The sequence below is a fragment of the Vombatus ursinus genome, unplaced genomic scaffold, assembly GCF_900497805.2.
Source record: "Vombatus ursinus unplaced genomic scaffold, bare-nosed wombat genome assembly UNPS02009573.1, whole genome shotgun sequence".
Lineage (NCBI taxonomy): Eukaryota > Metazoa > Chordata > Mammalia > Diprotodontia > Vombatidae > Vombatus > Vombatus ursinus.
The window spans coordinates 22095035-22121758 of NW_020949351.1; the positions used below are offsets into that span (position 1 = coordinate 22095035).

General features: G+C 37.0%; 1 protein-coding gene across 3 annotated transcripts in view; it reads left to right on the forward strand.

Moving 5' to 3' along the window:
- The first annotated feature begins 578 nt into the window (after positions 1-578).
- ZNF236 (zinc finger protein 236) overlaps positions 579-26724 on the forward strand; it is a 212040-nt gene continuing 185894 nt past the window's right edge. For all 3 annotated transcript variants that reach the window (XM_027852409.1, XM_027852410.1, XM_027852413.1), the window contains exon 1: positions 579-751. In XM_027852409.1, coding sequence (XP_027708210.1) covers positions 697-751 — 55 coding nt within the window. In that variant the 5' untranslated portion in view covers positions 579-696. The remainder of the gene's footprint in view (positions 752-26724) is intronic.

Below are 26724 nucleotides of genomic sequence, written 5' to 3' on the forward strand. Positions count from 1 at the left end.
GAAGGTCTGGAGGACAGGAGAATGTGGTTTCCAGGACGCTCCGAGGTCCAGCGGAGAGCAGCTGGGCCAGACTCAGGGGGCCGAGGGCGTACGCTTAGCCCAACGCCCCTCAGTGACACTCGGGGTGGTCTCGCACGTTGATAACGTGCCAACTAACGTCTTCCTCCGCTTTTCTTCACCCAAGCCAACGGGCCTTCCGGGGCACGCGCACAAAATCCCAGTCACCCCTACCTGTCCGTCCCCCTCCCCGAAGCAAAGCAGCTTTCAAGCCTCCCAACGACCCGCAGGCAGCCCGTCGGGATAGGAATTCACGGAGGTCAGCCCTTACCCTAGCGCCCCGCTCTGCACCCGATGCCTCCACTTCCCGGCGCATTTCAGAATACCCGGATGATAAGTCTGGGCCGAAGGGCGGGGGCAACCCTGAGAGGCCGCGACTACTAACGTCCGCTACTTCTTCCCCGCCCCTGCCCCCGCCCCCTCCCGCTCGCTCCATCCCTTCGGCGCGCGCCGCGTTCTCGCGGCGTGTTCCACGCGCGTGCGCGCCCCCACCTCCTTCTCTCCCGTATGTCTGTATGTATGTGTGTGTATGTATGCGTGTATGTGTGTGTGTATACACAGTGTGTGAAGGGGTTGGTCCGGCCCCCTTTCTAGCTGCACCCAAGCGGCCCTACCCCATCAAACCACCGCCGGGGAACTATGCCGCGGGGCCGTCCTCCGAAACCGAAGGAGACCAAAACGAGCGGCGAGACCGGTAAGGTGGCCGGGGAGGAGCCCAATAAATCCCTCGGCGACCCCCAAAGCGGTCTGGCCTGGCCAAGGGGCTCGGTGGGGCTGGGGTCTGCAGGAGAAACGTGCTTTTCCGCCGCGCATATAGTCCCCGGATGTGGACGGGGCCAGCACTGAGGCGCGGTGGCGGCCGCAGCCGAACTCATCTCCATTGTGCGAAAGAGGCGGCAGCTGCCTCTGTGGCGACCGCTTCGCCGGCTGCTCCTGCCGCCGCCGCCGCCGCTCCTGACTGTGGTGGAGGGAGGGAGGGAAGCCAGCAGGGAGGGTGCGGAATGATACCGTACTATCCGGGTCGCCACCGCCGAGGCCCCTCCGCCAGAGACCCGGCCTCGGCGCTGGCCCTACTTTTGTCTCAGTTGTTCGCAGGCCTCGGGAGCTGCTGCGGGCCTGCAGGTTTTCTGTGTCTCGGTCCTTCCTCCTCCCGCTCTCGCTCCCCACCCACCATCTCGCCTTAGAATATTGTTCATTCCGCGGCTTCTTTTTCACCTAAGCCTGCGTCCTCCTCCCACTCCCCCCTTTTTGTGGGGTGACCGTATTTGAACTGTTTTTCATGTTGCTAGTCAAACTGGAGAGGTTCCCTCACCCACGCCCTGTGCTGTGCGCCTCAAACAAATGGCAGAAGTTGCAGGAGGAGCCCAGACCCTCGCTGCCCAACTCTGTGTGCGCCCCGGAGGCGCAGGCTCTGGTTGGAAAGTTTTCTTTGAAATAATAACAAAACTATTGAATAGGTAACCTTCTCCCCTTCTTGTTCCTGAGAGCCCCAGAAAAGTTCACTTAGTCCTCTTATTTCCCATTCCCCGCGCCACAGTCCCTTTTTGTGGAGACTTGGATTTTTGAAAATTCCTGTCAATAACCGCATTAACTGTCTATGATGTAGTCTGGGGAAAGATTTTTTGTTTTTTTTTGTTTTTTTTTTAAGGTCAGTGCTTGCTTTGAGAGTATTGCTGGCGTTTTAAAATGTCGACTTTATAGGATAGTTTTTATTTTTTGGAGGTTGGAGTCATTGCATTATTTAAAAAAAAGAAAAGACATTCGGAGTGCTGTACGTTATTTACTTTAAGTTTTTGAATCACCGAATAAAGAGTTGGACATTTTTGTCATTAATTTGAGGAGTATGTAACTTACCGGAACTAAACTTTGAAAGATTTCTGTATGGGGTAAGGATTTGCATACTTTATAGTATTTATTGCACATTATTTGATCCAGTAAATGTGTTTGATTGATTTGGTTTTTGCTATTTTTGGAAGTTAACACAAGGTTATGAATTTTTCATTGGTTTGAACTCTGATCTTGCACATAGTAGGTGCCAAATAAATGACCGATTGATTGTTATGACAAGATCGCTGTTAATTACTGTCCTAACTGTTGATAATGAAAGAGAAATTTAAAAAGGCAAGAAAATAAACATTTTTAGGCCCAGAAATCTAGTGAAAGAGGCAGCCTGAGACACCGGATAGAGGGCTAGTCTTAGAAAGACCTAAGTTTAAAGATACCTGGATTAGGACGCATAGTTCTCAGTGCCCAAATCAACTCTAAAATTATAGTTACGGAAGAGTTGCTAATCTGCCTTGATAGAAGGAATTTGTTTTTTGGGAGTTCCTCACACCAAGAAAGTGCAGGTCTGGACCCAACAGAAATTGTGAACTTTTCCTAAATTGTGTAAATTTAGTTTGCTAGTAGAAAAGAAAAGATAATTAACACTTGTGAAAAGAGATTGTGAAATTTACCATTGTAAATGGTTTTTTAAAATGCTTACTTGTTACACCCCAATACTATTTTATTTTCTTCATCATCCTCAGAGTGCTTGTTTTCGTGGAACTGTACAAAAAGAACTACACACACAGTCCCTTCTCTGTAATCTCAATGTCCACTTACTTGCTTTAGTTTTCTTTATGTCATTGTTTAAGTCTAGCCTGTGTAAATATTTTGTTAATATTCTGTAGGATTTTATATTGAAGCAAGTCAATAGTATTTAGAAGAATATTAGAATTTTAAAGCTGGAAGGGCTTGTAGTGAACACTATTAACACAATCTCTGAATTTTATAGGTAAGTTAATTGAAACCCAGGGAAGTTAGACTTATGAATAGGTATCCTGAGTGAGCCGGAATTGGTGTTCTTTGGTAGCCAAAATTCCTAGCTTTCATAGCTTGTTGTTAGTTGATTCTATTCGTGATTGTGTATTGTCATCTGTTAGATAAAAAAATAGAGGTCTGTTATAGAACATTAAATAGGAATATGCTCTAAAACGGGAGAGATGCTGGTATTCTGATTTTCAGATAGGAAGTCTAGAAAACTACAGCCCATTATGCTTAACTTTGCTCCCTGAAAAATTCTAGAATGGTTTGTTAAGCATACATCTTGTGAACACTTAGAAAAAGAAAGAGATCACTGTAACCTGACAAGTGTTTGCTATGAACAAATCATGTAAAACAAATTTTTTCAACCCCCTCTTTAATTAAGTTACTAGACTGGAATTAATGAGAATGCTATAGGTATTATATCATGATTTCAACCAAGTATTCTATATCTTTCGTACTTTGGCACACAAGGTGGTAAAAATTCATTGAATTATAGATTAGAATCATAGATTTAGAGCGCTACAACAGATGTCTTTAGAGGCCTTTGAGTCCAAGTCTCTTATTTTACAAATGAGAAAACTGAGGGACATACTGGTTAAGTCACCTTGTCCAGAGTGACGTAGCTAGTGTCTGAGGTAACATTTGAACCTAGGTCTTTTTCCAAATTTAGTTTTCTATTTGCTGTGCCTTGCTGCTGATAGTACAGTTTGTGGTTGGTTGAACAACTTTACCTAAAGATGTTAATATTTCAAACTGGACAGTGGTTTCTAGAAATATTCTTTAGGGTCTGGTCCATGACTGTTTCCTATTTCACATTTTATCCTGGACTTGGATGAAAATGTGGAAAAGTGAGATTTGATGGCCAGTATACTAGATGACAGAATCAAGTTTAAGAATTATCTATGTAGGCTGGAATGGACAACATGAAATTTACAAGAGACAGTAAAGACTTGGGGGAAACTGGACTTAACCCTAATTACTAAGAAAGAAACTCAGGGATTTTAATTGACCTTAAAGTTCATTGTGAGTCAACACTTGTGATGTGTGGTTGCCAAAAAAGCCGATAAAATCTCAAGTTTGCATTAATAGAAAGAGATATAGATATTTATGGAACTAGGTAAATTTATAAGAATAAGAGTGGTTTTCCGTTTAATAAATGGTCAAAAGATATGAATAGGCAGTTTTCAGAGGGAAAAATCCAAGCTATCAGTAGCCATATGAAAAAATGTTCTAAATAATTAATAATTAGAATATGCAAATTAAAACAAAGTGAGATAGTGTCTCACACCAGATTGACTAACTCTGAGGTACCATCTCGAACATCAGATTGACTAACTTGACAAAAAAGAAAAATGACAGGTGCTGGAAGGGCTGGGGGGAAATGGGTACTTTTAATGAACTGTTGATGGAACTGGAAAGCAATTTAGAGCTATACTCAGATAACTAACAAACTGAGCATATGTATCTATGTCCTTTGACCTAGAAATACTACTTACTAAGTCCATATTCCAAAAAGATCAAAGAAAGAGGAAAAGGACCCATTTATACAAAAATATTTATAACAGCTCTTTTTTTGTGGTTGCAAAGAATTGGAAGAAGAAGAGATGCCCGTCTGTTGGTGAGTGGCTGTACAAGTTATGGTATATGAAAGTGATGGAATACCATTGTGCTATAAGAATGGATGAAGGGGATGGTTTCAGGGAAGAAAAAAAAACTAAAAAAAAAAAAACCAGGCATGACTTTTATGAACTGATGAAAAATGAAGTGAGCCAAACAAGGAGAACAATTTTTACAAGAACGCTATTGTAAAGATAATTAGCTTTGAAGGACTTAGGAACTCTCATCAATGCCATAACTAGCTACCATAACAAAGGACTTATGATGAAATATGGTGTACACCCCCCAGATAGCCTATGGACTCAGTGCAGATTGAAGCATAGGGCTTCTCTCCTCTACTCTCTTTTCTTCTTTTCTTCCTCTTCCTTTTCCTTTTCCTTTCTTTTTTTCTTGGCTAATGCAGGAATTTGTTTTCCATGACTGTACGTATTTATAATAGATTTTGTTTTTCTTATCTTCTCATTGTGAGGGGGATGAAGGAGGGAGATTATTTAGAATAAAAAAAAATAATAATGAATAAAAAAAAATAGTGTCTATATCCAGAGAGGTAATGAAAAAGCAAAGAGGTATCATGGATCTAGAGTTGAAAGGGACCCCAGGGACTTTCTATTCAATCAGTAAACATTTGTTAAGTGCCTGCTGTGTGCCAGGCACTGTGCTAAAGACTGGAAATACAAAAAGAGGTCAAAAAACCCTGCTCTCAAGGAGGTCAAGATCCAATGGGAGAGACAAGTAAATAAATATGTACAAACAAACTATATACAAGATAAATAGGAAATAATTAACTAGAATTAAGAGGAGTTGGGAAAGGCTTCTGCCAGAGATGGGCTTTTGATTGGGACTTAAAGGAAATCAGGGAAGCCAGTAGGTATAGATGAGGAGGGAAGAGCTTTCCAAGGCATGAGGGACAGCCGTGGAAAATGCCTGGGAACCAAGAAATATGGAGTCCTAGGTTTAGGTGATAAGGGACTAGATCCATGATTTCTTGGTGCAAGGAAATGCCAGGGGAAGAAATTGCCTCTACCAATGCAGGGCAGCACTTTATCTGCAATTTATAGTCTTAGCCTAGAGTACTGAGAAGTTTAAGTGATTCCAGGGTCACTGAGGTGGGAGGATATATTTCAGAATCAAGAGTTTGCATCTGTCTTCCTGACTCTTGAGGCCAGCTCTCTCTACCTACTATTCCACATTGCCTCTCAAGTGTGTGTGTGTGTGTGTGTGTGTGTGTGTGTGTGTGTGTGTGTCTCTGTCTGTCTGTCTACTTATGTATAATCAGCAGCAAAATAAGTTTGGCAGCTTGAGATATTACTGTAACAAGCGAAAAATTAGTTACAGTAAAACTTAGAATGGGCTGCTTCTTTCTCCCTGAGTTTCTAATGGGTATTTCATGATAAGTATGGATGATTGCTATAGTGATAAAGTATATGTGCTTTTTTGAAATTAAAAAGTAAAATAAAGTAGAGCACTAGATTTGGAGTAGAAGACATGAATTCAAGGCCTGCCTCTTCTCCTTGCTAATGATGTGTGTGACCTTGGGCAAGTCACTTAACTGTGCTGAATTTCTGTTTTCTGATCTTTAAACTGGGTATAGATAACACCTATTCTGCTTACCTTACAAGGATGTTATGATAATCCAATAAGATAGATGTAAAAATTCATTACGAAGACTGTACAATTGATAGTTATCAGAATATTATTGATAATTAACTTTCAGTTAAATGTAGGCATGTCCGACATAACACTGTTCTTGCAGATGTCATCTTGCGATATTATTACTAATTATAGCCAAACTTTACCACCAAGTTGTAAAACTGTTTGACATTGTTTAGCCAATTACTCATTTAGGAACTCTGTTCTTAAGGGAACTGCACTCTATGGAAACATAGTTTCATCTGAAATTGCATTTTGCAGAACCAATTAATATAGTTAGGCTATGCATATAATATAGAAAAAGTTGTATTGTAAGAAATTTACTTTTCATAATTTTTATTTTGCTTTATGTAGATGGCCGTGTATTGTTCTTGAATTTTGATAAGAGTATAGATAGAGGGAAGCTGCCTTAAAGCTGGAAAGGCCTGAGTTCCAGGCAATACTCTGACTCAAACTGACTGTGTGACCCTGGGCAAATAAACTCTCAGTGCTCTAGGCCAGTGGTGTCAAATTCATATAGAAAGGGGGTGGCCATTAAATCATGTATAAGAATCTCTGGGGACTGCATATTGATTTAGAAAATCACATAATGACATTACTTATGTTCTACTGTGTTTTGTTTTGTTAAATATTTCCCAATTATACCTTAATCTGGTTTAGGCTGCGCTCTGAAGTGTTGCTGGACCTGTGATGTTTGACACCCCTAAGCCACTCTCCAGGGCTATTTAGTTGCCAGAACTGTGCTGACCTGAGCAGGTAGAGGGATTTACCTCTTCAGGAATTTCCTATACTAGTGAAATCTCTAGTCTAATCCTCATCTCTTTCCTTCCTAAGAACAGTGATACACAGAATTATAAGACAGCATTTACAAGACAGATAATATAAAAGTCAATATGTTATCAACTCAGGATGGACTAATGTTAAGAACTAATATAATTAACTGACATAATATATAGTGCTTTAATGTTTGTAAAACATTTTATGTTACAATTGTAGTATGAGATAATGGGATAGCAGTTATAATAAGAATTTTGAAAATTTTATTTGCTTTTCCAACTTACTCTATATCTTTAGCATGCGTATATACATATTTCCCACTTGTATTTTGTCTAGTATTAGCAGTGGTGTATAGTAGGAAAAAAATCAGAATTAGGTTCTAGTCTTGTCTCTACTACTATTTGTGATTTTGATTAAAGTCATTTAGTGTCTGAGAGCCTTAGTTCGCTCATCTGTAAAATGGGATGATACTTGCCCCTTATCTGTGTCACATTACTTTTGAGGATAATTTTGTGATGATGTAGATGACTTTTATTAAGAAAAATATAAAAATGGTATGTAGCTGTATAACATTAGCTTGCATTCCATGAACATTAGTGGATTAATAATAGGATGAGGAGGAAGGTTGAGGATTGCATGGACAGGACTTAAAATTTTCTGTGATTAATCTACAGGAAGTGAAGGGAATGAGAATTTTTATAGCACCTATAGACTTGTCAAAAGGAGACCAACTACAGGCTATTGCAATAATGTGAGGAAATGAGAGCCTGAGTCATCAGAGGAGAGAAGGGGGCTATTCCAGAGATGTTGCAAATGTGAAATTGATAGTCCTTGGCTACAGATTGGGTATGTGGGCGGGAGGGGAGAGAGAAAATGAGGAGTTGAGGTTGACCTATCTTGGTTGTAATCCTGAGGGACTGTGGGAGGATGGTGGTGTCTTTGGCAGTAATAGGGAAGTTTGGAAGGGGAGAGGTTTTTTTGGGGGAAGATAATGAATTCAGTTTTGGACATGTTGAATTTAAGATGTCTACTGGACATCCAGTTAGATGTCTAATAGGGAGCTGGAGATATCAGACTAGAATCAGTAGGGAGGTTAGGGATGGATAGGTAGATTTGAGAATCATCAGCATAGAGATGATAACGAGTGAAGTAGTACTGAGGGAGAATGGGACAAGGGGACAGAGCTCTGTGGGACACCTATAGTTAGTTGTTGGGTGTGACTAGGATGAAAATTTAGCAAAGGAGACTGAGGAGAGGTCAAATAGGAGGATTATACTCATTGGAATATATTTTTATTACTTTCTAAGATTACTTTGTTTAATGTTTAGAAAATTAATCTTTTGAAGAAAATGATAATATAACTACAATTTAGAAGAATTGGAAAACTCTTTTTCATTCAGTCCTAGTCTTTACTTCATGCTAGGAAGAGATAGTATCATTTTTCAATACAAAGGCAAAATAGCCTAAATGGAAGTTATATTTAGATTTTTAAACTTTTGCACATCTGCCTCACAGTTTCCTTTGGGTATGATTGACTTACTGTTTTGAGTAAAAGGTCTTTAGTGGGAGCTGAATATACATATGGAAAGTAACCTCAATTATTTTGGGGTTTGTTTTTTGTTCTCTAGACTGTATTTGAAATTAGAATAAATGTAGCTAGTGTTGAGTGTTGACAAAGAAATGCTAATGGAATAAAAGTAAATAGATGATATATGAAGTAGTGATGTCACAAAGAAATTGAAAGCTCCATTGGCAAGGATGAACATAATTCAGATAGTCCACATACGGATAACCAAGGTGATTATCACCTTACTGCATTTGTAAACTTTTATGAATCCCACTCATCCTTCTATTTTGTTTTTAATCATTGGATTGGATATGAGGGAGGAAATAGGATTGAATTATTAAATTAAGTGAATTTTCCCCAAACACTTGTTGATTGACTTAATTTATTGCATATTTGTAAAACATTATTTGACAGAAACAGAACTCTGCATGGTGTCAGAGGATGTCTACCTGAGTTAAAGTTGTTCTCCAAAATTTTATTCAGTTCAATTCAACAAAATTTTTTAAGCGCCTACAGTGTGTAAGGCACTCTGCCAGTTGCTGGGGGTAAAAAGATAAAAATGACCCAACCCCTGCTTCTTTTTTTTTTTTTTCCTTTCCCCTTTTGCTGCGTCAGTTGGGGTTAAGTGACTTGCCCAGGGCCTCATAGTAAGTGTCAGGTGTCTGAGGTTGGATTTGAACACAGGTCCTCCTGACTCCAAGATCGGTGCTCTATCTACTGTGCCACCTAGCTGCCTCCCACCCCCAGCCCCTGCTTTTTAAGGAGCCTACATTCTTCTGGGTGGGTGGAGAACACAACCTGTACAGTAAGAAACATATGTTCAGAGTCCTCTAGAAAAAATTTAAGGAGAACATTTTGAATTGGGTATGATGGGCAACAGAGAGAGTGGAATATCAGGGAAAACTTCGTGGTTGAGGTGGCACATGATCAGAGCCTTAAAAAAAGAAAAAGATCCAGAAAGTATAGTTAAGTTAGAAAACATATTCTAAGTCTGACTAGATGGAATATGATGTGTGGAGTTGGGGGACCAGCTGGCAGTCCAATTTAATGGAAGTGTTGATTACACAGAAATGGAAGGTAATGTGGATTAAGGTGGGAAAGATAGATTGGAACTTGATTAGAGTTTATATTTGATCCTATGGGAACCACTGAAGGTTTCTTTTAATTTGAGAATAATATAGTTACATCTGTGCATTAGGAACATTATTTTGGCAGTTGTATGAACAATATTAGGGTTATTAGTCTAGGCAAGAAGTGATGATGGAGTGAATTAGGGAGGGAGCAAAATGAATAGGGAGAAGGGTTAATTTTAAGAGATGATGTGGAGGTAGAATTAAGAGGACTTAGTAACTGGTTTTGAGTGAGTGATGGAGAAGGAAGAGTCAAATCATTTAGGTTTTTTAGCCTGAATGGCAAGGGGTTGTTGGAGGAGCTGGAGCCTTGAGGAGACAGAAAGTTTTGGTTAGTTACTATAGGGAATACGAAGGTCAATGAAAATGATATTGTTGTTCAGTCATCTCCAATTTTTCCTAACCCCTTTTGGGATTTTCTTGGCAAAGGTACTGGAATGGCTTGCCATTTCCTTCTCCAGATAATTTTATAGATGAAGAAACAAACAGGGTTAAGTGACTTGCCCAGGTTCATACAGCTAATGTCCGAGGCTGGATTTGAACTTGGAAAGATGAGTCTTTCAGACTCTATGCCTGGCACTCTATCCACTGCACCACCTAGCTGCCCCGTAATAGAAGTACTGCCACAAAGTTGTGAAGTCTGAATTAAGATTTGATGCTTTAATTGGTAGTGAGCCTAGTCTACATAGTTGGAATGGAGAAATTGGGTAAGTGTAATCCAGGTTAGAGGAGTAGCAGTGTAAACAGTAGATGGAATTTAAGGGTAGAGGACAGTTTCTTGTTGAACAGGTTCACGTAGTGTCCAGACTGTGAAGAGAGGGAGGCAGCAAGGCTTTAGACAGGGTGACATAGTTCAGTTCATGTGAACATCAAAGAAGGCACTTCTGGCTGAATGATCATTGCAGAGGGAGGGTTGAAAAGTGGCTGGCTGGGGGTGGGGAGGATGGATTCAGGCTTCTTGTATTTCTTCTCTCCCACATGAGGATGTATGTTCTTTTAGGGCAAAATTTGGTTTTACTTTTTATTGTGTCCCCAGCTTTTAGCACAGTTCCCAGTATTTAGTAACCACTTAATAAGGGCTTGTGGCTTTCTTTGAAGCCTTCCTTTATAAATCTGGTTCATTAAAAAAAAATAAAGATAGTAGATGGATTTTAAGGGTAGTAGTCTTATGTGAGAAACATAAAACTTGATCCACAAAACAGGCAAGTAAAGGTCAACTTGAGAGGCATGTGTTTATTATAAGGATATTAATGACTGGACTGTATTATTGGCATTGTAATAAAGTTTTGGACAGGTTTTGGATCTGTGATAACTACACTTTAGGTACTAACTTCCTATAATATAAAAAGTCACATCTGAAAATTTTGGAGTGAGTATTTGTTGAAACTTCACAAGTCTTTGACAGTTTAGCTGTACTGGTTCTAGCATATGTTCTGTCAAAAATTGAAGGTACAGCTAATCTTTATTAGTTCCTAACACCTGACTTAGAACCAACCCACATATATAAATGGCCTCTGCTATGTCTTCCTGCTGCTAAAACTCCTCTTCCCTTACTGCTTTAGAACTAAGCATACATACAGGGTTCAAATTAGAGTTGAAGAGCTAAGTCTGTGTTTCTCTGAATTCCTCATATTAGTTGTGGGGTTTTTTTGGGGGGTGCAGTAATATTTCATTATAATTATGTACCACAGTTTGTTCAGCCATTCTATGGTTGTTGGGGTACAAACTTTGTTTCGAACTTTTTGCTACCACAAAAAGTACTGCTAGAGTATTTTGCTATTTATGGAAGGATTGTTTCAGGGTGGCTTTCTTGGGGCATATGATGAGCAGTGAAATTTCTGAGTCAAGGAGTATGACGTCTAGTTACCTTTTTTGGGGGGGCAGGCATAATTCCAAATCATTTTCCAGAACAGTAGTATCAATTTAAAACTTTCTCAACAGTGTTCCTGTATTCCTGCAGTCCACTCCAATCTTGCCTACCTTTGTGTTTTGTCTCCTTTGCCGGTTTTACTAAAACCCTCCTTATTTTACAGATGATACTGGAGGTTCAGGAAAGTGACTTGCTCAAGGTAACATTCCTTATTAAACAGCACATCAGGGATTTCAACACAGTTCCTCAGACTTAAAATTCACTGCCTTTTTCTCTTAACTATACTATTTTTCAAGTAGAAAAAGAATTAGCTTTCAAATGCTTAATTTAATTTAGGAAGGCTTCTCAGGGAAGGAGGGATTCTTGGAACAATGTAAAATTGACTCCTAAAAGCTTTTATTTTGAATCCACATGACAAATCTATATCCCCGTTTGTTGTCCTAAACTGTTGTAATACCACCTATAGAGATTTTCAGCTTTTGTGTGTGTGTATATGGCAAGTAGCTCCTTACTACAGGCCTTGTGATAACTAACTAAAATGTGTAGAAGCCATCCTGACAGTCCATCAGTTGGCGGATGAGAAACAAGCAGTCATGTAGCCTGCCAAATGGGTAGACTTGAAGAGGGTAACCTGGTTGGGAGTTACCAATGCTACTATTCAGCTCCTGTCCCACCATTATTTTTGCTGATAAGGAACAAAGATCAGCCATTTGAGGTTAGGACTGTGGTAGTAATGGCTTCTGGCTGTATCCAATATATTTGTACTTTTTTCGTGGAGTAAAGGTAGTTAGCAGTTGACCTGTTAAGTGATCATTACTTGCAGTATGATTTTGTTATCATATACTACTAAAGTATAAACTGATTTACTTCAGAAGATGAGATGTCAGGCATATCTTGCTCAGAGCCATTAATTGATTCCATGAAAATGCTGCATTAGGTGACAGGATTTTATTGGGAGCAGTTAGCTCCTTAGGAACAGTGTTGGTACACATGGAATAAGTAATATGGCAACAGAATTTATGGCTTGCATTTTGTACCATTGGAGGGAGTAGTAGTACCACATTGATGAAATCCCAGAATCATGGGAATATTGAAGAAGTGTGTATAGGTTCTAGTTAAACAGAAATAATAAAAAATAGCCTCTGTTGTCCGTGAGCTTCCATTCTATTGCGGCATACATCATATATGAAGATAATTTAAACAATACATAATTTGAGGAGTCATAGAGATTAAAATTAAAATATATATTAATGGCTAAAATCCTTGAACTTGGGTGTTTTGGATTGTTTTTGCACACAATCATTTTGGAGAAAGGTTGAAACTATATTGGAAAGGCCTTAATCCTAGGAAACCTAAGAAATGAATACAACTTAATTGCATTTTTTTTTTTTGGTGGACAGTATGCTTTTAATTATGAAATATTACTACAGAACTTAGAGAAATTATAGTTGTCTTTTAAATTGATCAGTTTTTTGCATTAAACCTAATTTTTCACATTTTCACAATAATGCTTTGGATATTTGCTATGTTATTAAGGATGCCTGGCAGTGTATTTGCAGTTAATCCATTTCTTTTGTAGATGAGTATTAAATTGTATTTTACAGATTGAAAGTATTGGCCTATGGTGGGTAGGATTGTTTTCTAATTTGTTGATTAATCCTTTTTTTTTTTTTTTGGGCAGTTGGGGTTAAGTGACTTGCCCAGGGTCACACAGCTAGTAAGTGTCAAGTGTTTGGTCTGAGGCTGGGTTTGAACTCAGGTCCTCCTGACTTCAGGGCCTGTGCTGTATCCACTGCGCCACCTAGCTGCCCCATTCTTTTTTTTTAAGTATTGACAGAACATGAAAACATTTACATTTTATATGGTATTGATTATAAAGAAGTATTTAATTCAATAGGAATAATGGAATAAGCGTTTATTAAGTATCTACTATGTGCCAGGCATAGTGCTAAATGCTTTACAAATGTTGTCTCATTTGACATAAATGAGATAAAACAAAGCACTGACTTTTAAAATGCATGTAAAAAATTGTACAGGGTACTTTGAAAGATAGAATAATAGAATTTATTTTGTTTGATCTTCTGATTATCAGTATTCGTGACAAATGAAAACATGCGAGATACAGGTTTACCAAAGGCATTAAGACACTGTCATGGAAGAAGTCTATCGAAGATTCCAAGTTGAGGAGGCACTCTGTTTTGGGAAAGACTTCAGATGTTTCTGTTTTTAGATGATATTGTGCTGATTGTGTTAGCCCTTGGAATTTTGCAGAGCTTTCTTGGTGATATCCGTAAGTCAGCAAGCATTTATTAAATGCTATGTGCCAGATACTGTGCTAAATAATACAAATACAAGCAGAAAGACAGTGCCTGCCCTAAAGGAGCGTATATTCTTGTGGGTAAAGACAATATATAAAGGAGGCTTAAAGGGAGGTGGGGGGAAGGAAGAAGGTACTCAAATTGTGGCATTGTCAAGTTTCAAGGGTAGAGGTTGGAGTGTCAAGAGGTAAAGTGTCAAGAGTAGAGCTTGAAGAATAATGAAGGTGAGGTATTTTCCCTGAGTGTTCTTTTTTTTTTTTAATGTATTTTTATTTTGTTAAATATTTCCCAATTACAATAAAATTTCTTAAAATTTTGAGTTCCAAATTATCTCCCTCTTTCTTGCCCCTCCCTCACTCCTTGATAAGGCAAGCAATATGATATCAGTTATACATATGAAGTCATTAAAATTACATTTCCATATTAATGGGCATGTTTTTAAAATGGAATTCTGAGAGGAGCTGACCAATCAGAGGAACTGGCTATATGGTAGAGGGTACTTCCAGGGTGAGGAGGCTCCAAAAGCAGAGTGACCTTCCAGGGTAAGAAGGATGCCATAGCATGGTGTAAAATAGGGCTATTAAATGGTTTCCCTTTTCCTACAACATTCCTTAATTAGAAAATATTTAACAAAATAAAAATACAATAAGATTGGATAATACTACATTTTAAAACTAAGATAACATACAATTTTGAGATTGATGTTGCTGGTGTAGAAAGTCCCAAGAATCTGGAGAGGAATGAAGACTTGGCTGGCATGTGTACTTTGCTTAAAATGGAGTTTCTGGGATGAGATGACAAGAGTTTCCAGGAGTTCTGGGAGAAATGGGTTGTAGGTTCAGAGTTTATTTATAGTATGAGGAGTCCAGAGAAAGAGTGACCTTTCAGGGTGAGGAAGCTGCTGTGAAATTTCACCCTGACTATTCACACAACAAAACTCTATAGGAAGAATGCCCATTGTCCAAACTATGACATGCAGTTGGATGATATATAGAACTTAGCCATCATTATATTTATATTTATATTTATTTTATACTTATCTGGGACAAGCATGGCCAAGAGTAGAACAGGAGTTGAGGTAGGTGGATTACAGTTGATGAGAATTTTTTGAGAATAAGCCTCTCTACTTAGCTGGACACCTTATAGTATGTCATTGGACCCATATTGTAAGCTGAACAGGCACTAGATGCATTCTAGAGTGAGAAGTGTATCTGAATGGATTTCACTGGGGAAATTGTACAGTGCTTTGAAGGATTCCAGATTGGCTACTGTAACAAAAAAGGTCATTTGTTTAACATCAATATTTTCCTGGTTATGCATGGAATTCCATATTTGTAAAGAATCAAAATTATGTCTAACTCAAAGGGCAATGGAAGATGGGTGTAAAATGGTAGCTTCTTACCAAAAATGATTTATATATGATTTCACATGATCACTGACCCCCCCAAAAAAAGACATCAAAAACATGTACAACCAGAAAATGAGATGGGCTGATTATGTGGCAAAAATTACCTAAGAATTTTTTAAAAGATGAGGCCTTAGCTATATTGGTAGTATCCTGTGTCAAGTATATATGGAAAATTGTGGATAAGAATTACACAGAATGAAGATAAGGAAGGGTTCATAGAATTATAACTTCAGACCTGGAAGAGACTTTAGAGTCCAGAGGTTCCTAGTTTTTTTTGTGTGTCATGGTCTTCTTTGGCAGTCAGGTAAAACCTAGGGACCCCTTCTCAGAATGTTTGTTATCTACATTCATGATTGAAAGAGATACTAAAGTAAAGTTGGAGGGTAAAGAAAATGAAAGATGTAATTTTTTTTCCTGTTGAAGTTCACAGACTGTGGACCCCAGGTTAAGAACCTCTTAATCTAGTCCAACTCTCTGTTTATTTTTAATGTAATTTATTTGACTTTTTAAAATGAAAAATCGTTTTTCTCTTTTTCCCAGCTTATTCAATAGAAAAATAAAAATAAAAATAAAACATTTGTAACAAACATGGAGAGACAAGCAAGACAAATTTCTGTGTTGATCATATCCAAAAATGTGTGTTTAATTCATCACCTTTCTATGTGGAGGTGGGTAGTATGGTTCAGCATGAATCCACTCATGCTGAACCATGGTTATTTGCATTTATAAAAGTTGGCCATTGCATTTATAAGAGTTCTTACTTGTCTCTACAATGTATCTTATAAATTGCTCTCTTGGTTCTGTTCACCTCACTGCCAGTTTAAGCAAGTTTTCTCAGGTTTCTGTGAAACTGTCTCTTTTGTCATTTCTTGTCACATAGTACTGTTCTATTGCATTCATAATTTGTTCAGGCATTCTCTTAAGTTTCTAGTTCTTTGTCACCATTGAAAGAATATCTTTGATAGTTTTGGGGATGTAGATAGTGGTATCATTACTAGTCAAAAGGAATTCACAAGATTACTTTTTGGACATAGGTCCTAATTGCGATCTAGTATGGCTGGACTGTTTTACAGTCCCATGTATTGTGTGTTAATGTGCTTGTTTTCCAGCATCCTCTCCAACATTTGTCGTTTTTGTTTTTCTCAACCTGATGGGAGTGAGGTGGAACCTCAGAGTTGTGTTAATTTGCATTTTACTAATTATTAGTGATTTGATGAATTTTTTTATTCAACTGTTAATAATTTGGATGTCTTCCTTTGAAAACTTCCTGTTTGCATCCTCTGACCATTTATCAATTGAGGGATGGCTCTTACTCTTATAAATTTGAATCAATTCCTTATCATTCTCCAGTTGGATCCAACTCTTTCTGACCCCATTTGGGGTTTTCTTGGCAAAGATTGGAGTGGTTGCCATTTCCTTCTCCAGCTCATTTTACAGATGAGGAATTGTAAACAGGGTCGAGTAACCTTGCCCAGGGTCACACAGCTAAGTTGGTTAAATATCTGGGGTCATATTTGAACTCAGGAAGATAAATCTTCCTTACATCAGGCCACCTAGCTGCCCTTCAGTTACTTATATATCTTGCAAATGAGACCTTTATCAGCGTAACTTGCTGCAAAGATTTTTTTTTTTCAGGTAACTTTCCTTCTTAATTTTAATTGCATTGGTTTTGTTTGTGTAAACCTTTCATTTTATGTAATCATAATTATCCATTTTATCTTACGTGATCTTCTCTATTCCTTGTTTGGTCATAAACCATACTCTTGTCCAGAGATAAGACAGGAATTTCTTCCTTGCTTCTCTAATTTGTTAATAATCAGACCTTTTATGTCTTCATATTCTATCTACTTGGCATATGGTGTGAAGTGTTGGTCTAAATCCAATTTCTGTTAGATTACTTACTAGTTTGCATAGTCGTTTGTGTCAAATAGAGCTTGCTTTACATCATTAGATGGAGAATTTGGGTTTATTGAACACTAGGCTACTAAGTGCATTTGCTTTTGTATGTTAGTACCTAATCTGTTCTACAGATTGACTTCGTTATTTTTTAACTAGTAGCAACTTGTTTTGATGATTACTCCTTTGCATATAGTTGAGAATCTGGTACTACTAAGCCCCCTGATTTCCCACTTTTTTTTTTTATCATTTCCCTTGAGATTCCTGCCCTTTTTATTCCTCTGGATGAATTTTGCAGTTATTTTTCTAGCTCTCTACTTCTGTAATAATCTTACTGGTATGGTACTGAATAAGTAAATTAGATGAGGTAGTATTTTGTATTGTTAGGATAAAGAATCAACCTACCTGTGAGCTCCTCTAATTTCTCAAGTATATATTTATTTCCACAAATAGTGCTTTATAATTGTATTCATAGAATCCCAAGTATTTACATACTCTGTAGTTAATTTCAAATGAAGTTCTCTTTCTATCCCTTCCTCCCAGGTTTTTTGGTAAAATGGCGAAATGCTGATGATTTTTGTGGGTTTATTTTTTATCTTGAAACTTTGCTGAAGTTATTTCAGTCAATTTTTTGGTTGACTTTTCTAGGGTTCCCTAAGTAAACCATCACAACATCTATTAAAAAAGTAATAACTTCTTTCCTTTTTGTGTGTACTTATATCCTCAATTTATTTTCCTTGTTTTACTACTCTATTTAGAATTTAGGACTAACTGGCTTTAAATGAAACCAGTAGCTTAGTGCTTTAAAAAGTCCCTTGTTCCAGAATTTCCATCATGGATGTAATATTTTTGGCACACTCATGTAAAACTGGAAAAACATACTTCAGAAAACCATATCATCTCATATGGTCCCTGGCTATTTAATCCAACAGATCTGAATAAGAATTCCTTTACAATATTCCTGAAAAGTAGTGACCAGTCTTTCCTTTAAGTAAGGGGGGTGAGAGGGAAGAGAGAACACAGAACACTACCTTCTATGACTGCCCATTCTTGTTTTGAATAGCTCTAATTCAGGGGTTTCCAACCTTTTTTGGTATCTGTACCTCTTCACTTTCAGTAAACTTTGCCATATAATTATGGCAAATATTTGTTTAATAAACAAATTCTAGAGTTTACTTTGCATATGCATGTAAATAGCAAAGAGGTTAATTTTCCATAAATGAAATTTTCTTTTAGTACCTAACTTTTTTTTAATATCATAAAATTGTGAAATGTTTATCAGAACATAGTTAAATTAATTAATGAGACTCTTGATTCTGCTTCTTGTCAAACAATTTTATTTTCAGTATTATTTTTAAAAGAGAAACTTGCATATTATGTTTAGCTTCCAGTTTGTTTCTTTCTTTGAAGTTGGTTGATGGAGAATAGCTGTGAAAATCTGATTCACAGAGATATGATGTTATAAACAGAATTAAAGCTTTGTGAGAATCTTTAGTAAGAATGGGATATATGGCATATGCTTCTCCAAGAGTACATTAAGACTACTGTGACTTCATTGATTGGAAGGTGATTTAAAGTTTCTGGTTATTTTGGTCACCATTTAGTTTGTCTTTAGCTGGGTGTTTGTGTTTTTTTCCCCCCTAGCTTAATATTAAAAGGGCTTTGTATCTAAACCTCATTTATTTCATTTTGGTCAGTAAGATTTTTTCCCTCAACTATCTCTTCCAAAAATTTTCAGATGTATTATAATCCTCCTACCCTTTTTTACCCTGCCTCTACCTTCTCACCATTTTCTCTCAAATCCACATTTCTTTCCTTCCTTCCTTCCTTCCACTAACAAGTAATACTTCATTAGAATAATATTATTTACCCAATATTCCCTTCTGACAACTTTCTTTAACTCTGATGGATACCTATATCTCAGATTAGGAACTCTTGCTCTAATCATTAAAATTAACAATTAACATAATTCTTCTTGTTTGTACACACTACTATTTTAATGTGGAAAGTATAATACATATCACTCCAAAGTGTTGTTGAGTATGAATAGTAGTAGGGATCCATCTAGGGACTTCTCAGACTCGGCAGCTTGATTTGGCTCTACCCAGTCCCCCTTCTGAAAGTCCAGATCAGGGGAAAGGAAGCCATGACTGGCCATCTTCTGACCCAGGAAGGACCCAGATCTGCTCAGTTTTCTTTGAACTTTTTCAGAGAATCCTTCCAGTTATTCCTGTATCCCAATTTGGATCTTATCCTTTTGTTTACACTATTGCCTTACAGCAACACGGTATCTTCTAAAGTTATCCATTGTTGATCAGTCATTTTTCATTTGTATTTAACTCTTTATGACCCCATGTGGGGTTTTCTTGGCAAAGATATTGGTAGTTTGCCATTTTCTTCTCTAACTCATTTTACAGATGAGGAAACTGAGGCAGAGTCAAGTGACTTGCCCAGGGTCACACAGCTAGTGTCTGAGGCCAGATTGGAACTCAGGAAGATGAGTCTTCCTCACTCCAGACCTGGTATTCCATCTACCGTACCACCCTGCTGCCCAAAGTCATCCAGACGTTACGAAAATGAGTTTGAACTGATATCTTTCTTTTGGTCAGTTAGCATAGATCTTTTATCCTGAGGAAAGGAGAATTTTAAGGGTGGTAAAATAGGGGGGGAAGGATTATTTGGGGCACTTGAAAAAATTGGGAAGAAGTCCAAGGAGGTAGAAGCATGCAGAAAGAATCTACAGGTTTGCCTAGAGCACGGTTGGGAAACCTGTGGCTTCCAGGTCACATGTGGCCTTTTAGGGTCCTCAAGTACAGCCCTTTGACTGAATGCAATAAATTTGTTCTATGCTGTTTGGATTCAGTCAAAGGGCTACACTTAAGAATCTAGAGGACCACATTGTGCCCTTGAGGCCACTGGTTCCCCGCTCCTGGCCTAGAGTCTAAGACCAGTATTTTTAGTATTATGGCCAGAAAGCAAATTTAAAAGTTAGTTATTTAAAATTATACCTAGAGTAGAAGAACAAAAAACATACTTTCTCATGACATATTGTAATGTCAATTTCTGTTGTCTTAAGTACTTGTACTAGTTAAAATTAAATTACTTTGTAGTACTTTTGGGAAGAGGCTTATTGAAGAATACAGTGACTGATTTGACAACATCCTGAAATTTTTTAAAGGATAAAGTTTTTCTTCATTATTGTGAAAACTTTTTTGAAATGTATTAACTAAAAAAATTTAAATTTCTACGTTTGACATTCTAATTTAAATTTATCAACTTTTTTGGACAATCTGTATCAGTTATACTAAATATAACACTTCTGTTAAATAAACTGAATGAATAAAAAATGTTTTTTCTCTACACTGTGACATATTTAATCATAGATTAAAAAAAAACACCACTTTGAATTCCGCTAAATAAATTTTCTCATTGTGTTGAATCTTGAAAGAAATATGTTAGAATGGCTACTGCCATTTGATATAGCCAAAATAACCATTGTATTTGAGCCTTGAAAATCTTAAAACATTTTATTCTTTGAGAAGGCTTTTTTATTTTAAAGCAAAATGTTGGTGTTGGTAAGATGGAAAAGGGTATAAATGTATATGTGCATTTGTATAGTACATATGTGTACATATTATTGGCTTGATTATAAATTATATATTTTTTGAAAAACCAAATATGATTCTTAGTATGATCATAGACAATAGCTGAAGTCCTTCTGGTCTCCCTAGGAATGGTGAACTTCCCCACTTGTAGAATCTGTCAGTTAAGGGAGGCTGACTAACCTTAATACTTAACTGTTTGAATCTGGTTTCTTAGTCCTCTAGAAATAGGGCTCAGCCAATCTTGTCAAGGCCCTCTCCTTTCCAGCATCCAGGAGTCTAGAGGGAATTATTTGTTAAGTGGTAGGATGGTGTCCTTTTCAAAAGATTGAGCATCTTTATAGAAAGAGTGTTTTAATTTTTAGTAAGAGAACTTGGGTATGAATGCTGGTTCCTTTGTGACTTTAGACAAATGACTTCACCACTTGAGGACTTAATTTTCTCATCTATAAAATAAGATTGGCCTAGACTTCTAAGGTTGCTTGCTCCTATAAACCCTCTATACTTAGTTCGGTCACTTGGACTACCCATGATACTTGTAAAGTGACTAGAGGTTTGTGTCACATAACTGAAAAATAGTGTAGGGCAGGGGTGGAGAACCTGGGGCCTTGAGGTCACAAGTGGCCCTCTAGGTCCTCGGGTGAGGCCCTTTGACTCAATCCAAACTTCACAGAGCAAATTCTTTTGGGACCTATAGGGCCATGTGGTGGCCTTGAGGCCTCAGGTTCCCCACCCCAGTATAAGAAGACTGGAAAGGTAGGAGGGGCTGTTCTGAATGCCAAATACAAAAGTAAAAACCAAATTTTATCTTTCCTTGTGGCTTTTACATGCTATTATGGTGGTAGGTAACATTTACACATGCAAGTGAATATGAAGTATATATAGAAAAATAGAAATTTCAAGAGATAGAAAGTAGTAACACATGAGTGAGAGTGGGTGGAGAACAAGAAAGGCCTTACTTAAGGAAATAGGCCTTAGAAATGCTTTCCCCGCTCTCACTCCTCCCAAAAAAAGGCATTTTTTTCCCTTAAATTATTACAACCTCATTATAATTCCCCCCCATACCCTGTGCTTGATAACAGCAAACAGTTTTGACTGACAGTAAAACAGGGATTATTTTGTGATAGTCCCAAATAATTTTCTGAATAATTGAAGTGCTGATTATGTGAACTGTTGCTTTTTTGGATTCTTTAAGCTGTTTGACAATTTTATTGAGATTTCTATGCCCCAAAATAAATTTATTTCTCAAAGAAAAGAATGCTATACATGGATTAATGAATATCTCTTTATATTTTAAAGTGCTCAGAATACCTTAGAAGATACATAAATAAGCCTCTCTTTTCTAAAACAAAAGTTTTTTAAATGCTAATTCAAATAATACAGAAACACATGCATGTAGGTATATATATATATTCAGAAAATAATGTTATGTTTTAAAGTTCAGAGGTAGGATCACTTGTCTTTTCTCAAATTCTAAAAAAATTGACAACCTCAGTCTGTGGAGGAAATGTGACTGTTAAATATAATGTATAGTTTTTAGTATCCTGAAGAAGAGCACTGAATATTGCGGACAGGTAGAGTGAGGGTGTTCTAAGCACATGTGGAGGCCAGTACCACTTCTAGATCATTGGTCATTCATTCAAAAATGTCTTTTTTTGAGAGGAGTAAGAGTGGGGAGTATAGGAAGAAATCTGCTTGATTGAGTTATCAGAGATAGCCTGGAGATGTAAGTAGAGCTGTTAAACTGTGAATGTTTATTGAGCTCAGGAACTGGCTGTTTTCTCTGCAAATGAGCCTCCAGAGAATTAATCTTCCCATAGAAGAGAAACAGGAATTTAATGGGTGGTCCAATAAGGAGTTCAAGGCTTTAAACAAGAAGAGATGAGAGTTGGATGAGGGCCATTGCTTTAAGGGAGAAAGCTCCAGGGAATAATGGAAGAGGACAATAGAGATAACATGTCTACATTGGGACTAAGTCAAGTCTACTCTAGCACATTGGGTTAAAAAAAATCAAGTTTTTTTGCTTGTTTGGTTTTTTTTTTGGTGTTCTCTATTTTTGTAAGCTTGTAACCATCTTTGCTGACTCATGAATTTACTTCATTATTTAGAATATAAATCAGTCTCAAGATTAAAAAAAAATGCTTTCCCATATATTTCTCACCATTCTTGTTTTTTCCTAACTTTTTCTTTAAGTCACCAAGTTTTTAGCACTTAGGGTATTACTGATTTAATTTGGGGAATTTTATAAAATTCTTTATTCTTAGTGATGAATGTTTGTAAGTTGCAATTATTTTCATTTGTGAGAATTTTGTTAGTATAATTATCGCAAATATTTCAACATGTAATTATCATAAATATTGTAACTTAGCTATTCTTTGAAGTAAGGTTGGAATCTGAAAGGTGGAAATGAGGAAAAACAGTATTCTAGACTTGTGAGGGAATCTTTTGTTTGGGAAACTGCTAACAGGCAAGTTTGCCTGGGAGCAGGGGCGGTGTAAGTGAAGAAGTAGTGGTATAACTGGAAACGGATATGGGAGCCAGATTGAGAAGGGCCTTATGTTAGGTTGAGGAATTTGTATTTTATTCTTGAAGCAGTAGGGCGTTATTGCAGATTTTTGAGTAAGAAGGTGATAAAATCACAGCCAGATATAATAGTAGGCTTTATGTATTATGGAATGTGGCAGGGTTTCTACCATTACAGATTTGAAATAAAACCAGACTTAGACTTTTATAGTTTCTGCTAGATTTTATGTGTGATGAGGTGGCAAAGTCCTCTTCATTATCATGTAAAGTCAATATCCTGTGTTTTAGTATAAATTTAAATATCTTAGGTTTAAAAAAAACTTTCATATTTTAAAATCCAACTTTTCACATGAGATAACCTGTACAGTGCTTTGCAAACCTTAAAGCTCTCTAAAAATGCTAGCTGTTATTATAAATTACTTTCCTATGATGCCTTACATTTTCACTTGACACGTTTATTTACTTTAGAAAAATAAGTTTCTTCCAATTAGGACTGTGTTTTTTTTTCCCTTAAATTTAACTTTGTGTAATTCCACAAAGTGCTCATCATGGTGTGGAAGTGTTCTTGGGTCTATAAAGGTGGTGCCAGTGTAGTGTAAGTTCTGGCAGGTCTTGCTATGCTAGAAATGCTTTGAATATCCTTACTTAGTATGGAGAGGCATCAGTAAGTTGGCTACTTAGTGATGAATTCTTTAGCTCTGGCCATCCACAAAATAAAGATTTAAAATTGTCCTCCATCATGTGTAAACTTTTACTTTTGATGAGAAGATGATGATAAAGTGGTCAAAAACGAGGCAGGGGGTGCTGAGAATCATAGTTTTTAAAAAAGACCATCTTAAATCATCTTATAAGATAGCCCATCTTATAAACTTTAATTTGTTGGTACTCTAAAGTGAGAGATCCTTCTCTAGTGACCGGTGAGTAGTTGTACTGCTAGAAAAGCTGAATCGTATCTGTCTTGATGTTGTCACAATAAATCAAATCAGAATAAAGAAGGAAGTGGTAGCTAAACGAATAGATAACTTACAGTTATTCATTTGAGAGGCAAAGAAGGAGTTGGCAGTTTTATCATATGCCTAGAGGTAACAAATATTTATTTGATCAATTTTCATGTTGAAATATTTGTGATACTTATATTTACAAAATTCTCACTATGAAAATCATTGTAATTTCTGCACAAATATTGGTTGCTAAGAATGAAGAAGAATATGATAAAATTCTCCATATTAAATAAGTAAACATGCTGAAAACTTTGTGACTTTAAGAAAAAGTTAGGAAAAAATGAGAATGATGATATGTGGGAAATCATTCCTCCAAGAAGCATAAGAGGGGTTAAAGAATTTTAAATTACACAGCCTCATGACTTTACTTCATGAATGCTTTGAGAAGAAAATTGGAAGCCACTGGACGTGGCATAATGAACACCAAATCCCCAGTCCACTTCAGTAAACATGGAGGTATGAGCATGGTAGGTATGAGCAGGCTCTAAAATATGACCTAGGAGGAACTTCAAAGAATAGGATTTAAAGATGTCATCAAGGAAATGTATGGTTAGGAAAATGGGTATATGCTGAAAGCAAGGTAAGCCAGTGGATACGGATAAGAAACACACAGGTTGAACGGTCAAGGATGTACACTATTGGAGTAAACAACCAAATTGACCAGATTAAAGAGCCTTTTGAATATTCTAATAATAATAATAGTAACACTGTTTTTATATTGCTTTAAGATTTGCAAAGTACTTTGCATGTAATGTCATTTGAGCCTCATAACAATCCTTTGAGGCAAGTCGCCAATTTTGCAAATAAGGAAACAGTCTGAGAGAGTTTAAGTGACTTGCCCAGGGTTACGCAGGTAATAAGTGGCTGACCCCAAATTCAAACTCATATATTCCAGACTCCAAATCTATATAACTCTAAATATACTCTGCCACCCAACTGCATAGTATTTGGTTAATTTTGTATAATTTGTGTGTGTGTGTGTACGCACGCGCGTGCACATGTTCCATGGGTGCTCCATAGGGGTTAAAGAGCCAGCACGGAAGCCATGAAGAACTGGGTTCAAGTTCTGCTTCTGACACATACTTATTGGACAAGTACCTTTCAGTGCTCTAGGCAGAGCTAGAAATTAGATCAAATAAATAGAAATTAGAAAACTAGAAATTGCCAAGAAGGTGCTAGTCTACATTCCTTGAGGGAGTTTGCTCACTGAACAGTTCTTTATACCATTGAAATCAGTCTCTTTCTTTGTACACACATGATACATATGTATATATGTCCATATAGATTGCCTTTTAAATAGATCTTATTTTAAGGTTATTACCTATATTCAGGGGACATCTCGGACCTTTATTACACATCTTTTCCTTAATAGAATAATCTAAAATAATTTTAAATTCCAAATAGAATAATTTCAAATTCAAATAGAATAATTTCGAAATAATAGAAAAATTTCAAATACAAAAGAATCTCGGAATTGAAGATTTCAGAGACTGTTCAGTTCCACTGTGCCAGAAAAAGAATGTCCCCTACAGCATACTTAATATAGGGTCATCTCCTTTCTCTTGGAAAGCTGAATGGTTGGGGAATCTATTCCTAAGGCAGTCCATTTCATTTTTGGATTGCTGTAATTGTTAGGAAGATTTCCTTTATATCAAAGTAAAATCTGTATCTTTAAATTATTATACCTAATTCTCTGGGGTCCAAAAGAATAACTATTCATTTTACTGATCAAGACTTGAAGGATGTAACCACTATAATGATCTATCTTCTGTTTCTGAACTTTTTTCTCAATCCCTGGAATGCACTCCTTTCTCATTTCAGCCTCTTAGAATGAGTTTTTTTCAAAGTGCAGTTTAACATAAAACTGTTCTGATGTTCCAAGCTACTAGTATCTTCCCCTAAATCACCTTGTATTTATTTTATATCTATTTTTATATGTACATGCCATTTCTCCTGATAGAATGTAAAAACTTCTTGAAGACAAGGACTAGTGTTTGGCACCTTATAAGCACTAACACATTTGTTGATTAACTGATTGATCATAGATTTAGAGCAGGAAGGTGATTATCTTGCACTGACCTCTTATTTTACAGTTGAAGAAATGAGGCCCAGAAACTAATTTGAGTGATTTGCCAATGACACACAGGTAGCAGAGCAAGCATTTCTTATGAAGGAGTTCTCCAAATCCAGAGCTATTTCACTACTATCATTCATCTCTTAATGTTTATGTCCTGTGTGCCTTTAATAATGATGTTTGCCATTTGTCATGCACAGGTTATGGTTGGTAATATGCTGAAACCTCTTTCTTTGCCAAATGGCCTGTCCTTTGCCCTTATTTTTGCTTACTTATTCTATGATTTACTAATAATGGGACTACAGCAGCTTGTAGTGATATAAATTAATTTCTGGTTCTTTTTTCAAGAATAGCTCAAAGATCAGTGAAATAATTTTGAATACCTATTTGCTACATGTATATTTATTTAAAGGAAACAAATTGTTC